This window comes from Cavia porcellus, unplaced genomic scaffold, assembly GCF_034190915.1.
Source record: "Cavia porcellus strain 051 isolate PalLab524CR breed Dunkin Hartley unplaced genomic scaffold, mCavPor4.1 scaffold_16, whole genome shotgun sequence".
In the NCBI taxonomy this organism is placed as follows: domain Eukaryota; kingdom Metazoa; phylum Chordata; class Mammalia; order Rodentia; family Caviidae; genus Cavia; species Cavia porcellus.
The window spans coordinates 33,345,720-33,361,257 of NW_026947499.1; the positions used below are offsets into that span (position 1 = coordinate 33,345,720).

The 15,538-nt window shown below is 45.5% G+C and overlaps 1 protein-coding gene across 10 annotated transcripts in view; it reads left to right on the forward strand.

Annotated features, from left to right (window-relative positions):
• Tsc2 (TSC complex subunit 2) overlaps positions 1-15,538 on the forward strand; it is a 37,831-nt gene that overhangs the window by 638 nt on the left and 21,655 nt on the right. For 9 of the 10 annotated variants that reach the window (XM_003478476.5, XM_003478477.5, XM_005007405.4 and 6 more), the window contains exons 2-14: positions 154-320; positions 2,232-2,318; positions 3,837-3,947; positions 4,795-4,939; positions 5,837-5,954; positions 6,367-6,415; positions 6,788-6,913; positions 7,407-7,480; positions 8,612-8,738; positions 11,498-11,641; positions 12,875-13,012; positions 13,494-13,597; positions 14,169-14,250. In XM_003478476.5, coding sequence (XP_003478524.2) covers positions 183-320; positions 2,232-2,318; positions 3,837-3,947; positions 4,795-4,939; positions 5,837-5,954; positions 6,367-6,415; positions 6,788-6,913; positions 7,407-7,480; positions 8,612-8,738; positions 11,498-11,641; positions 12,875-13,012; positions 13,494-13,597; positions 14,169-14,250 — 1,443 coding nt within the window. In that variant the 5' untranslated portion in view covers positions 154-182. Of the gene's footprint in view, positions 1-153; positions 321-2,231; positions 2,319-3,836; positions 3,948-4,794; positions 4,963-5,836; positions 5,955-6,366; positions 6,416-6,787; positions 6,914-7,406; positions 7,481-8,611; positions 8,739-11,497; positions 11,642-12,874; positions 13,013-13,493; positions 13,598-14,168; positions 14,251-15,538 lie in introns of those variants that run through there. The other variant, XM_063226305.1, reaches the window with a different exon arrangement.

Here is a 15,538-nt window from a genome sequence, read left to right on the forward strand (position 1 = left end):
GGCTGTGGTTGAGTGGTCCCCACGGGATGGGGCAGGGGTTGATTATATCCCCCGGAGACTAGAGTCTGTGCGGCTGGAGGTCAACGGCGGCGACGCTTTCGGGAGTGGGGAGCTGTTCCTTAGCTGTTTCCAATGCCTCTTTCTTCTTCGCAGAGGAGCCCTCTCCTGGGCCCCTCCCCACTATGGCCAAGCCAGCAAGCAAAGATTCAGGCTTGAAGGAGAAGTTCAAGACTTTTTTGGGACTGCGAACAACAAGACCAAATCCTAGGTCTGCAGAAGGCGTTCAGACCGAGTTTATCATCACAGCGGAAATCCTGAGAGTGAGCGAGCTGCCTGTACCTTCCTTAGCCTAGGGAGGAGGACAAGGAAGACTGGTCTGTCACAGGGTTCTGTGGGGGATGTGTTGCTGATGCTTGCGCAAGGCTACTATCCCTAGTATTATGGAGGTTAACATACATGTACTTCCACAGGATACTTCGCATCAGGATCTTGGTCATCTGCTCAGGCATACTGACATTAGAATTCAAGTGTTAATACAAGAAAACCCATTTTGCCAGATGTGGCCTGAACACCTTCATCTTCACAGGTGGTTAGGGATAGGCCAGATGTTAACGGGTAATATGTGAGTTCCTGGGAAAAGTGGATCCCTGTTTTGTTTTCTTGGCTATGAGAACCCCGATCGATGCATATACTACATGCATATGCTACCTGCATATGCTATCATTATCTTTTTTTCTTGTGGTACCAGGATTGAACTCATAACCTCGAGCCTGGCAGGCTCATATGCTGCTGAGCTAAATCCCCGGCCCTTGTGTGTATGCTATCAATGAGCTACACCCCCAGCCCATCTTTTTTATTTTATTTTATTTATTTATTTATATATATATTTTTTGTCTTTTTCATTTTTTTATCGGTACCAGGGATCGAACTCACAACTGCCTGCTTGCAAGGCAGGCACTTATGCTGCTGAGCTAAAATCCCCAGCCCCCAATCTTTTTTATTTTTATATTTTTGATGGTAACAGGAATTTGAACCTGGGGGCTCATTTGTGCTAAGCAAGCACTATGTGATTGAGTTATACCCCACCCCCTTTTGTGTGTGTGTGTGTGTGTGTGTGTGTGTGTGTGTGTGTGTTTTTATCGGTACCAGGGATTGAACTCAGGACTGCCTGCTTACAAGGCAGGCGCTTATGCCGCTGAGCTAAATCCCCAGCCCCCCACCCCACCCCTTTTTAAAAGCTTTAATTTTGAGACTAGGTCTTGGCTAAGTTTCTCAGGCTGGCCTTGAAATGGAGATTCTTGTTTCTCAGCATCCCAAGTAGCTGAAACTTTAGGTTTGTGCCACTGAGACTAACACGTTATTTTTTATGTATTTGAATACCCCTACTAACACATAACCTTGACATGGTATTTTGCCCAAGTAAATGTTAAATTTTAGCACTTGTAAAATTTTCAGTGTTTTTTTTTTTTTTTTTTTGAGACAGAGTCTCACTATGCAGTGCAGACTGGCCTTGAACTCTTGGTGATCCTCTTTGCCTCAGTCTTCCAAATGCTGTGATTGTAGGCGTGCACCACTACACCTGGCTAAAATTTCCAGTTTAGAGAAATGCTCATTGCTTGATGATGGCTACAGCTGTATAATGGGATATGGAGTCAGCAATAGAAACAGTAGACTGCTGACACATGGTACAACAGGAATGAATATTAAAAAAGTGCTAAGTGAAAGAAGCTAGTCATAGAAGGCCCCATGATGTACAAGTCCATTAATATAAAGTGTCTAGAATAAGAAAATCCAGAGAAAAAGCAAACCACTGGTTGCTAGGGTTGAATGGAGGAAGGAATTGATTTGTGATTTTCTTTTAGGATGATGAAAAGACTCTGGAATTGGAGATGTTATAAACATCATAAATACATTAAAGTCTGAATTGCATAGTTTAAAATCTCTGCAGTGGTGTGTTTTTTACATTATGTGAATTTTATCTCAATAAAACTTTGCAAATGTGGAAAAAAACAACCACTGCCGACAAATTTGGAAAAAAACAACCACTGCCGATTGTCAGTCTGCTGAGGTCTAGAAGTAAGCTCATTGCCAAATCCTCATTCAGAGAGATCTGTTACAGAGCTCTAGTCTGGAAAATGCAGAGCAGAGCAGTTTGTAGGATGATTTGTGATTGGAATTAGGGAAACCTGTCATCTGAGTACTGGCCCTTTTTTCTTCTTTTTGCTCTTTAGGAACTGAGTGTTGAATGTGGTCTCAACAATCGCATCCGGGTAATAGGGCAGATTTGTGAAGTTGCAAAAGCTAAGAAATTTGAAGAGGTAGGTTTGTCTCAAAAATGCCATTTAAAAGTCTTGAATTTAGAGAAAGAAAAATAGAAGGCTTGAGTTTCCTGTTTGTAAGAACATATCCTCTCATTGCATGTTTGGGCTGGGGGAATGATGGGATGCCAGAAGGGGGTGTAGTTTCACAGAGGCTGCTTCATGGCACCATGGTTTTGAGCTTACTTGGGAAATGTGACTGGTTGGTGGCATCAGGAACTCTCACAGAAGATGCAGCATGTGGTTTTTTGTTGTTTTGTTTTTTTTGGTATTGGGAATCGAACTCAGAATCTTGCACTTGCCAGGTAGGCATTGTGCCACTGAGCTGTATCCCTGGCCTAGCATGTGTATTTTTGACAGTCATTTCCAGTCTCATGCTGTCTTGTGGGCAGAGTAGCTGTTTTTCTAGGGGACAGGGTTGATATAGAGCACTTTAGAGCTCCTCCTGGCTTTACCCAGCATTTGTGTATGAGATTCAGAAGGTGACTCACTTCTGCTAAGGGAATGGCTACTATATCTTTAGCTGTTCACTGGAAATATGCAAGCTTACCAAGGAGCAAAGAAAAAATAGTCTCCATGTTGAGAACCTTGCCTTTGGAGATGTAGATAAGCAGACCTGTAAGAGCTGGGATGGTCCACAGGCTCAGTGTCTTTGTGCCTCAGATTGTATCAGTGCAAATCTTGGGAATGTAATATAGAAGGTGAGAGTTCCAGCACATCTAACATCTAAGAGACCATAACCATTGTAATCCCCGCTCCTAAAAGGAGGAGACCCAGGAAGCTAAGTGGCATGTGAACACTGGTTGAAGGGAGAGAAAGGGGATACAAAAGCCAGCTCAAGTGCTTGTGTAATGGCACTTGAGTCTCAGTAGCTTGGAGCAGCAGGAATTATTAGTTTCCTATAATTAGTGGAGTTGTGAGAGAAGCAGACTTTAGAAGGCTATTCAGTTTGTCCTTATCATCCTCAATAATGATAGAGGATTAGCATGCTGTTGAGTGCCCCACACCTGGTGTGTTCACACAGAGGAAAGCCATGAGCCAGGGTTCCTGGGTAAGTGAAGGCCCCGGCCGCACCCTGCACACCTGATTCAGAGACTTGCCATGTCTCTTTTTTAGAGTCCGAGCAGCTTTTCAGCACTGTTTTCCGGTCTTAGGAAAACCAAGGCTGCTTCCTTGGCTTGCCTCTTGTCCTAGCCTTCAATTTGGACTGGTTAAAGGGACCTCCTGAGGTTTAAAGTTCTGAGACCTATGGTCATTGCAGGCTACCAAGGAACTGATTCTAAGTTAGAAGACCCCATTGTTTTGCTCTGTCCTTTGCTTTTTCTTTCTTTCTTTCTTTCTTTCTTTCTTTCTTTCTTTCTTTCTTTCTTTCTTTATTTTTATCTGTACCGGGGATCGAACTCACTACTGCCTGCTTGCAAGGCAGGCACTTCCTTTGTTTTATCATATTCTTGCATTGAGGGACCAGGGTTCTTGAAGACCATACCCTTACTGGTATCCCCTTTGTGTTGGTGGCAGCATGCAGTGGAAGCACTGTGGAAGGCTGTTGAGGACCTGTTGCAGCCAGAGCGGCCACCAGAGGCCCGACATGCAGTGCTGGCCCTGCTGAAGGCTATTGTGCAGGGGCAGGTAAGGGGAGGAGCCTCATGGCCTTTGGGTGATGTCAGGTCATCAGCCATGTGGACTCATGTCTTTGGTGAGATGCTATATGTGGGGTCTGGTAGTTAATGGGCTCCAGAGCTAGACATCATATATGGGCATTGTGATTTAATTACTCTGGTCTGTGTGACCCTAGTTAGTTACTCGAACTCTGAGCCTCTACCTCCTCACTTTTGATAGGGTTAGTGACTGAACCTTCCTCATCTAGCATATTCTGGGGATGGAAAGATACAATTCATGGGAAGGTGGGGAACATGGCTTGTCACAGCCATTGTTACCTTGCTTCTGCTGCCTTATCCTCCAGTTGAAGGATTCCCCCTGTTCGCCATGCCTCAGCTGAGTAGAAGTATTTAAATTCTTGAATACCCAAGGCTCATCTTGCCATTCCTGCTGTAAGACTTTCTCACAGGTGGTCAGTTTCTTCCTTCATGGCCCAGCTACTTGGAGTAGGGTGTCCAATTGTACTGTCCCTCACCTGGTACCTTTGGCCTTTGTGTCATGATGTTTCTGCATGGATCTGCCCTGGGCTGTGAGCCGAGTGAGGCAAGAGCTGCATTGTTGCTACTCTATGCCCTGCCATACCAAGAGCCCGATATAATAGGTGGTCCACACATACAAGTCGACAGCAAACCGGTGACTCTGGTCTCCTACCCGTAGCCCACAGGCTTTGCTAACTAGTTCTTTGCAAAGTATCCCAGAGGAAGGACAGCAGGCCAGGTCTGGTGTCTTAGTGCCTGTTGAACTTGCTGGCCTCTTGGAAGGTAGCTATGTGAGAGAACTTAGCTGGCCTCTGCTGACCTATTGGTTTTGTCTTTAGGGTGACCGGTTGGGTATTCTCAGAGCCCTCTTCTTTAAGGTCATCAAAGATTACCCTTCCAATGAAGACCTCCATGAAAGGTTGGAAGTTTTCAAGGCTCTCACAGACAATGGGAGACATATCACCTACTTGGAAGAAGAACTGGGTGGGTGCTACACTGGGTGTGAGGTTTGTCTGACCTTGGATTAAATTCAACCTGGGATGGGGAAGAACCTGAGGGTGCTACAGGGGCTGTAGTTCCATGCAGCTCCATGCACCTATATCTCCTAAGGAGTTCTTTCAGGATGTAGCTCTTGGGCTTTACTCTAGATCTGCTGTCTTACAGTCTGTAGGAAGTAGGCTTCAAAGGTGCCTTTGAAGTGGGTAGGTAGTAGCTTCTCTGTCATTGGGAGAGGATATTGTCAATCCATCTCACCCAGAGTACCTGTCTGAGCCCAGTTTGAGTTCTCACCAATGTTGGTTGATCTCCTGTACCTTGACAGTGATAGGAAGACATTTTGGTCAAACATTTGGTCAGACTTCATGTCCCTGTTGTGGGAAGAAGAAGGAGAAAGAAGTAAATCTGGGTCTTGCTGCTGTGAGGTCCAGAGATGGGCCTTGGTGGTTGATCTCCCCCAGGAGAGATGCAAACATCTGCGGTTAGATTTCTGTCTGAGGCTAGTTGCCATACATGTTGTATGTCTCCTCCCAGAGACTTGTGGAATGATAGGGCTGCCCAGGAACCTGTCTCCTGAACATGGCCTTGCTGAACATCTACCCCACAGTGTGTGTATCCCTTGGCAAGGGAATCTGGCCCTGAGTGTGAACTACACAGTCCTACTGCGACCTAGCTCTGATCCTTAAGCAGTTTGGAATTGTCCATGCATGGTCCCTGTGGGCTCCTGCTGAGTCTCTGGGGACCATGAGTGGCTTGCTTGTGACTGCAAGGGGGATTGATAGTATGCTTCTCAGCAGTAATACAGACTCATTTTCCTGAGGGAGGAGTAAAGAGACAGTGTAGTCTTGGCTTCTCAGCAAACTATTGTCTCCTCTTCTTCCACAGCGGACTTTGTCTTACAATGGATGGATGTTGGCTTGTCTTCAGAATTCCTGCTGGTGCTTGTGAACTTGATCAAGTTCAACAGCTGTTATCTTGATGAACACATCGCATCAATGGTTCAGTAAGAAAAGGATTTGAGCACTGGGGGTGTAGCTCAGCAGTAGAGTACTCGGTTGGCAGGCACAAGGCTCTGGATTTAATCACCAGTACTAGAAAAAGAAAATAGAAAAGAACTTAAATAGTGTTATTCCAGTATACTGCTTTAGTTCTTAAGTTCAGCTCTACAGGGTGAATAAAATCATTAAAGCCACCAAATAAATAGAAGAGTTGGAAGTAGACTTGTCTTATACTTTAATTGTTGTCTTTTTGTCATTATTTTCCTAAACATCTCGTGTCCATGAGGGCAAATACTGGCACAGACTGGGAATCCTGAGGAAGAACATGCCACTCCCATAACTGACATCACAGAGACACAGAAGTGTAGTTGTTTAACTTTCTGAGAAACACTCTAAACTTTGGTTCTTTCTCCCTAGCATGATCTGTCTGCTGTGCATCCGGACCATGTCCTCTGTTGACATAGAGGTCAGTGACACCCCCCTACTTCCTACTCCCCAATAGTTAGTTGTATCTTTGTTTCTGAAAGACTGAGATTCTGAGGTCAAACCCTATGTGCCACTCTCTGGCTTTGTGGCCCTAGGTAGCTGCTTTGCCCCTCTAAGGTCTGCCCAGTTAGGACAGGTGGGTTCCATCATGGAATTCTACTTTAGAATGGGGTAACATTGTGTTGATGACTTACTGGGATGGGGCACAGGAATGCCTTCCAAATGTACGCTGACTTGCTGTGTGATTCTTTTTGTGTGTGTGTGATCTGTGATTCTGAGAGAGGCTAGTTGGGTAGTGGGAAGGAGGATGGGAGTGTAGGGCACCAGTGTGATCTATCATTTCCTTCTGCAGGTCTCCCTGCAGGTGCTTGATGCTGTGGTTTGCTACAACTGCCTGCCAGCTGAGAGCCTCCCTCTGTTCATTGTCACCCTGTGTCGCACCATAAATGTCAAGGAACTCTGCGAGCCTTGCTGGAAGGTGAGAAGTCTTTTCTTGGAACAGTATCCTTTTTTTGTTTGTTTCAAAACAGGGTCTCACTATGTAGTTCAGGCTGGCCTTGAACTTGCAGCAATCTTCCTGGCTGAGCCACCTGAGTGCTGGGATTACAGGAATGCACCACCATTCCCAGTTTGGGACAGCATCCTAACTCCAGCATATCACAGAAAGAAGGCCATCTTCAGTGGCTAGCATATGTTTTTTTGAGTAACCATGCAGTGGCCTGTTAGTGGCCTATTAAGGGCAGTTCAGTGGCCTTTCTCAAGCAATTGACCTGAGGCCAGTTTTAGCAGACATTTGAAAGCCCTGCAGCCTCTGGTTTGGGAGGAGGTCATGGTAAGCTGGCTGTGCCATGGGGATGCAGTGGCAGTGTGAGGTAGGGTGAGGCCTGGGATGCCCTTGATGGGATTGGGATGCCCCTGATAAGATTGGAAATTGTATCTACAGTCCTTATGCTGTGCCTTCTGTCTCCCAGCTGATGCGAAACCTCTTGGGCACCCACCTGGGCCACAGTGCAATCTATAACATGTGCCGAATCATGGAGGACAGGTGAGTGTGGGCAGCTGAGGTGACGGATGAGGGTGAGTGGGCTGGGATCAGCCACCCAGAAGCTTGCAGGAGGAGGCTTCCTGGTGTTGACACTTGCCTAGCGTGGATAAAGTTGGGGTTTTCTTGGTACTCTTGGGTGCTTGTTCCAGGGACTTTCACGAAAGCTAGGCATATCATATGCATGATCTTCTATCCTCTCCCACCAGGCAAATCAGAAAGTCTGTAGCTGAACTTAGAGCTTTCTCCCTCACATGGACGTCTCCAGTGTGGCTCTGTCACTATTCTATTACAATGCTAGAATCATGATCCCCTAATGTCTCCCTGGCCCTCACCCTGTAGCCAAACCTTTATGTAAGTCCTGTTGCTGCTTGCCCTGAGAAGTGGCCCAAGTCCTCTATGTGGTAGACACCCCACACCAGCGATACTCCGCTTTTGCTTCGTGGCATCCATTCTTATCCCTTGATAGTTCTCCACATTGCAGCCAAGAGGCTTTTACTGTATTGGATCTGATTGTGTCAACTTTTGCCTGAGACTGTAGTGATTCCCACGGCTCCCAGGACAGAGATCCTCCCTGTCCCAGGTGGCACAGCTCTATGGGTCTGTCATTCTTGACCTCTTGCTACTCCTGCTCCCACCAATGGCCTTTGTCTACACCATTTCCTTCTGATAGAATGTTCTTCTCACCTTTGCCGAGTCCTAATTGTTCCCAGAGTTTTTAGGGTAGTCATCAGCTCCCTGGCTTCCCTGAGTAGCTTTGCTCTTGGCTCCATGGCTTTCCTTGTTGACTGTGATTTTAAGTGAAAGTTTTATGCTATGGAATTTTTTTAATTTAATTTTTTTACTGTGGAATTTTTTGACTAGTTTCTGTCCCCACTAGACTTCTCACTCAATCTCATGTCCCTGGATCATGTCATGGCATGATGTGTAGTCAAAGAGTGCTTAGCTGTTGAATAGCATGAAGGAATTAGTTATTGCTGGCCTGTGTTTTCTGCCTGTTTCTCTTACCCCTTCTCAAGCTGTGCTTCTGCCCTAAAGATACAGGGGTTACTATTGGCACTGCCCATACCAAGACCCTCACTGACTCCACATAGGGCTGGGCCTTAAATTAGTCTTTCTGGGGATTGCTTTCAGAGCCTACATGGAAGATGCCCCACTGCTGAGAGGAGCTGTATTCTTTGTGGGCATGGCACTTTGGGGAGCCCACCGACTTTATTCTCTCAAGAACTCCCCAACATCTGTATTGCCATCTTTTTATGAGGTAATGTTTTTTTTTTTTTTAACCAAACGTAATGGTAGTTGGTTAGGTTACCTCTGCCAACTCAAAAGATACTGATGTTTTCAAAATATTAAAATATACTAGCCTTTTGGTAAACCTGAAATTATCCACAAAACATGGTTTACAAAAAGTTGAAGGTAGAATGTACTGTGGTTCTTTGCTTCATTTTTCAGTGCTTATTTATCTATACCATGATGTCAAAATTGGTTACATCCATCTGGATAGACTCAGTCTTCAGGTTTCACTGAGTTATTGTTTAGAACACTAATGATACATATATCTCCTTATATTCATTGGCTCACCTGGAGACTTCCAAACACTACCTCAGTGGTCTCATAAATTTTTTTTTTCTTTTTTGAGACAGGATCTTGCACTATGCAGTTCAGGCTGGCCTTGAGCTCGCTTTGTAGCCCAGGCTTGTCTCAAACTCACAATGATCCTCCTGCCTCAGCCTCTAGAGTGCTGGGATTACAGGCATGGGCCACCATGCGAGGCAGTGGTCTCATAATTATGGAGGTGCCTACTTACTTAAGATATTGTATAAAAATTTGTGAAAGTATATTCTATTTCTCTAAAAAAGAAAATAGCAATGGCAGTTTTGTAAAAATACTCTATAGTAAGTTTTTGGAATGCGTTGGCCAGAATTTAGGGTAAAACAAGTTTTCAGAGTGATAATTGATTTTGAGTTACTGTATTTTTTTATGGAACTAGACTGAAAAAGTTTTTGTTTAAAAATTTTTATCATTGATACAAATAAAATCTGTTTTATTTTGTTTTTAGAAGAAATATTAAAGACAACTTAATGAATATGCCAAATTTACTAGGTCTGTATTTTTGCTTAATACAAAAATGTGTTTATTTTATTCTTTCTTGTCTTTTTGAGAGAGGGTTTCACTGTGTGATTCAGACTGACCTGAACATTACTTTGTAGCCCAGGCTGCCCTTGAACTAGCAGAGATTCTCCTCTCTCAACCTCCCAAGTGGTGGGATTATGCGCCACCATGCTTGGCTCAAAATGTCTTTGAATTGAAATGTAATTCCCATATAAAAATAATATTTTCATATGTGAGTTATCTATTACTTACATTATGGGTGCCAAGAAACCATTACATTATCCAGAATATGGCCTTTATTATGCCTTAAAAATGTGCATGTATGAAATGTTGGTTTTGATGTAAACCTCATAATTTAAAAGTTAACATGTAAATTAAGTAGGTTACTATTTTCAGTATCACCTAGTATAATATGTTGATGCAATATACAAAGTTAGATTAATGTTAGAAATGAAGAGTCACAGTTTATCTTTTTAGGCTTTTACTAAATATTTCAGATTTATACCTTCAGCTTTACAGATGATTTCAAACCTAGACAATTAGGCAGTTTTCCCAAGTTGGAGAACACCATACTAATCCAGTTGTGATGTTTTGAGGCTTCATAACTTAATCCATTGTAACATTATGGAATCCATAGCTCAGGGTTGTGGAAAAAGGCTTCAAAGAAATGCAGGTTTAGCTTGGCGTGGTGGCTCACACTTGTAATCCCAGCACTCGGAGGCTGAGGCGGGAGGATCCTTGTGAGTTCGAGACCATCCTAGGCTACAAAGTGAGCTCAAGGCCAGCCTGAACTGCACAGCGAGACCCTGTCTCAAAAAGACAAAGAAATGCAGTTTTTTTTTTTTTCCCCTGCAGTAATAGTATTTAAAGAATAACAACAAAAAAAGATAATGGAATTTTCATACTGCAGTGAGAATATAGGAATTGGGGCACTCATGAGTTTCATCTGCAAATGAATGCTGAAACTGCTCAGTGCTGCCCCTAGGGTGGCAGTCTTCTTATTGGTGATGATTCTCTGGTTTTGTTTTTTGTTTTCTTGTGACAAGGTCTCCCGTGTAGTTCAGGGTGGCCTTGAACTCACTATGTAGCCCCAGCTGGCCTTGAATTTGCAGTGATCCTCTTGCCTCAGCCTCCTGAGTGCTGGGATTATAGGTGTGCATCACCATGCCCAGCTGGTGATGGTTCTCTTTTGTCAAGTGGTATTCTTGCCATCTTTCTGAAGAATGGAGTGATGTAACTTCAGCATCTTTTTCCACAGTGCACTGCAGCTTTCATAGCATTTCCTGTGTACATTCACACGTTCTGTGCAGACCAGAGAGGTGTTTGTAATTCTCATGGCTCCCTTGATGGGCTGAGATGATTATATGTCTTCTTTTCATAATGGAGGACAGCTGTGATAAGCAGTTTTCTTTTCTTTTCTTTTCTTTTCTTTCTTTTTTTTTTTTTTTTTTTTGTCTTTTTTGTTTTTATCGGTACCGGGGATTGAACTCACGACTGCCTGCTTGCAAGGCAGGCGCTTATGCCGCTGAGCTAAATCCCCAGCCCCAGCAATTTTCTTTTCTGCAGGCTCTGCTACACTTTTCTTCTCAACCATAGCACAGTGTTGAGTATGATTTTTGTGTGCTTCTGATGATGCAGCCCAGATCATAGTTGTCAGCTCTGCAGTGCTAGGACATTGATCTGTCAATTAGGCCCTTTGGAGGTGGGAGCTTTGGAGCTTTGGAGTCCCGACCATACTTGTACGGTATAGCACACATCCTTTTGAGCTCATCACAGGTTTTTGTGCACCATAGCTATGAATATAAGTGCTCCTTGGCCCAGTATCTTGCACTCAGCTCTAAAGGCCACACGGGGCTTTGTGTGTGTGAGCTAGGAAGCTGACCCTGCATGTTCTGCTCCATGTTCTAGGCCATGACTTGTCCCAATGAGGTGGTGTCCTATGAGATCGTGTTGTCCATAACCAGACTCATCAAGAAGTACAGGAAGGAGCTCCAGGCAGTGACATGGGACATTCTGCTGAATATCATGGAACGGCTGCTTCAGCAGCTCCAGGTAAGGTGGAGTGAAGGCTATGGTCAAGGGTATTGAGACCCCAGACAGGTGACCTATTCCTGGGAGATGGCAACCTAGGTGTCTAGGCCCTGTCTCTGGGATCTCAGAGTCTGCTATGACTGTGTTCACTTGTGTTTCTTAGAGGTGCCACTTATTTTCCAGTGAAGACAGGTCTCATTTTTTCCAGTCCTGCTCCATTGTTTTGACCCTGGGCAAGTGCATGCAGTAGATGAGCAAAGCTGGGCCAGTATTGCTCAAGGGCAACAGAGGAAGAGAACAGATCACCTCCATGGGTTAGGTAGTCCTGAAGGCAGATCCTAGAGCATCTGAAATGCTAGCTATGACTTTGAAGGACAGCATAAGTGAGTCTGTTAACTATGCAGCCCATAGGCACACACCTTTTGATGCCTGGGCTGTGATGATAAGGGCAGTATCTAGCTAATATGGCCAGGCGTGGATGATGTCCAGGGATCAGGACACCAGAAGGAAGGACTGGGACTCAGCTGGCCTGAGTTTAGTCGTCCTAGGGGGTAGGTACTTATCAAACTGTTGCTGTTGATTGGCTAGCCAGGTAGCACTTCAGCTTGAGTGGCAGGAGTGGGGCCCACCCTCCTGGGGCTTCAGAAGGTGTTAGAGCTTGGGAGAAGTGTGCAAGAGTGTGAAGCTGTAGCTACTCTCTCCTTCCTATTCTTTCCTTTAGGCTGGGCTGTGTGGTTTTAGCCAGGATTCTCCAGGGTGGGGAACAGACAAACACAGTGGTTGCCTAGATTTCTCAGCAAGGCCCAGTCACAGGCATGGGGGCATGTTCATGTGCAGCTGGTCTTGATTTGTGGAGGAGTATCTTTTTGAGACATGGTCTAACTGCAGTTTGAGTTTGCTTTGTAGCCCAGGCTGGTCTCAAACTCACTACGATCCTCCTGCCTCAGCCTCCCAAGTGCTGGGATTATAGGCATGTGCCACCATGCACAGCATGTGCAGCTAGTTTTGAATTGAGGTTTCCTAGGCTATGGAGAAGTGGGAAGGAGGAGTGAGCTTTTTTTCTTTCTTTCTTTTTTTTTTTAATTTTTTTTTTTTTTTTTTGTCTTTTTCATTTTTATCGGTACCGGACATCGAACTCACGACTGCCTGCTTGCAAGGCAGGCGCTTATGCCACTGAGCTGAATCCCCAGCCCCGAGGAGTGAGCTTTTTGAGGGGAATGGAAGTAGTCTGTGTAATGTACCTTGGTATTGCAGGACCTGGACAGCCCAGAGCTCAGGACCATCATCCATGATCTGCTGACCACTGTGGAAGAGCTGTGTGACCAGAATGAGTTCCATGGCTCGCAGGAAAGATATTTCGAGTTGGTGGAGAGCTGTGCGGACCAGAGGCCTGTAAGACTCCATATTCTCCACCCTGTGGGACCGCTGGGAGCATGGCTGCATACATGAAGCCAACTTTTCTAAGTTTGAAGTAAAGGGGTAGGCAGGCTCCTACTTTTCCAGGATCTTCCTTGTTGTGCTCCAACAAGGAAGCCTGCCAATTCAATGAGCAGTGTATGTGTGGGTCTATTAAAATGCTCAGTGTTAGCTTAACCATCAATTTCCTCCCACCTGTGGAGGAAGTGCTAGACTGCTCTGTGGAGACTGCTTAGTGCTTGCTGTCAGGCAGCAGTCATTTTTCCAGGAACACTCAGCCCTCATCCAGGCCACTTGTGCGTTTTGATATGCTAGGATGACTTTGTTCCTGTGGGATTCCTACCTAGAGCACAAGGGTAAGGCCTCTTTGAGCAAACTTGGTTTCCTTGGAACAACAATCTGACAGTGGGGTGACAAACCCTCTGGCTTCTTAACACCAGCTATCTTCCTTCAACAGGAGTCCTCCCTCTTAAACTTAATAACCTACAGAGCTCAGTCCATTCATCCAGCAAAGGATGGCTGGATCCAGAACCTACAGTTGCTGATGGAGAGGTTCTTCAGGTAGTAGACCCTCTGTGGCTTGCCCTGGGCCCAGACATTAGACTCCTAAAAGATGGTCTTTTTCATTTTTATCGGTACCGGGCATCGAACTCATGACTGCCTGCTTGCAAGGCAGGCGCTTATGCCGCTGAGCTAAATCCCCAGCCCCTCTTTTCTTTTTTTTTTTTTTTTCTTTTCTTTTCTTTTCAGTGGGAAGGGGGAGTCTTCTTGAGGCAACCTCTCACTATGCAGTTCAGGCTGACCTTGAGCTCATTTTATAGCTCAGGCTGGTCTCGAACTGGCAGTGATTTCTTGCCTGCCTCCCAAATGCTGGGATTATAGGCATATATACCACCATACTTGGCCTCCTTTCTGATTCTTGAAAGCAGCAGTTTTCACTGAGTGGCAGAGATTAGTTTTCCCATAGAACAGGGTCCTCTGGTGAGGCCCTTATGCTGTGGCCTCTTAGAAGGCAGAAGTCTTTGTCTCTTGGCAGGGTCTGCTTGGTTGAGTTGGGATCTGAGGGGAGAAGCCAGGGTCAGACCAGCCAGCCAGCCCCATAACCTGTTCTCCCTTCTTCCCTACCACACAGGAATGAGTCCCGCAGTGCTGTTCGCATCAAGGTGTTGGATGTGCTATCCTTTGTGCTGCTCATTAACAGGCAGTTCTATGAGGTGGGTGGTGCTGGATCGTCTTGGGACTGGGGGCTCCTGGGCACTGTATGTCTCCTGACCCCTGACCCTGATCCTCCAACCTGGAATGTCCCACTCCTAACTGCACTGCTCATTGGAAGGTGTTACTGCCTCAGTTCCTCCCTTGTTTGTGTATTCCTTTTTTCATGCTGTGGTACCCTGGCCTGTGCTGCGTCTGTAAACTGTGGGGGTGGCGGGGAGAACAGGCCTTCAAGGGTTCTGGTCTGAGTTGAAAACAGTGTCATGTAGAATGCTTTGTTGTATCTGTAATTGCTTTCATCATTTGCCTCTTGGCTGATCAACAGCTGCTGGGCTGTCCTGGCCCCTGACTGGTAATTCTGCCTCTGCCTTCTCCTCCATGCTACCCTTCCCTCCTGGAAGAGTATCAGTATGTGTACCTGCATGCCCTTTTGTGGAGATGTGTTCTTAGCTCTGAGGCCTCCCTCGATCCTCACTCTGAACCAGAGGCCTTCTGTTGTCAGCCTTTTATTTCCTGGGCTGGTGTACCTAGCTCTGTGCTTTTCAGTATTTCTCTCCCTTCCTCCCTTAAGCAGAGCTCAGTGCCTCCTTTTCCAGGAAGCCTCTCAAACTTCTCTGGTCCCTCATTAGGCAGACCTAGGCTCTGCCAGGGTCACAGGGATATGGTTGCTGTGATGGGCAACATGGTGTGGTCTTGATTGGGTGAGAGGCTTGCAGGCACGGTAGGTAGGGCTCATGTTGTCAGTCTGGCACTGAGTTAATGTCATCCTGCCTTGTTCTATATATGTGCTGCTAAAGCAAGAACAATCTTGCCTTGTTCTCTGGCACTTGTCTTTTTTTTGAGACGAGGTCTTGCTGTATAGCCCAGGCTAGCCTTGAACTCACAGTGAACCTCCTGCTTCAGCTTCCTGAGTGCTGGGGTTACAGGTGTGCACCACCATGCCTGACTCTCTGGCACTTTTTACCTGCCTGTATGAAAGCTTTTGTAACACTTGCAGTAGTTTCTGTGAGGTCAAGGTTTACTATCACCAATGTATACACAACCCTCTTCATAAGATTTTTGTGTGTATGTGTGTGGTAGTGGAGATCAAATCCAGGGCCTCATACATACTAAAGGAGTTACTCTTTTTTTTTTTTCCCTCCCCACCCTTCAGGAGTTACTCTTAATTGTGACACTGAGTGAAAAAAGCAAGCAGAGGCACTGCCTTGGCTACACCACAGCCTGTAGCTTTGGCTCTGTGGCTGGCTGGTATCAGCAGTCACTGATCTGAACTATGGGGCTGGGCAGATG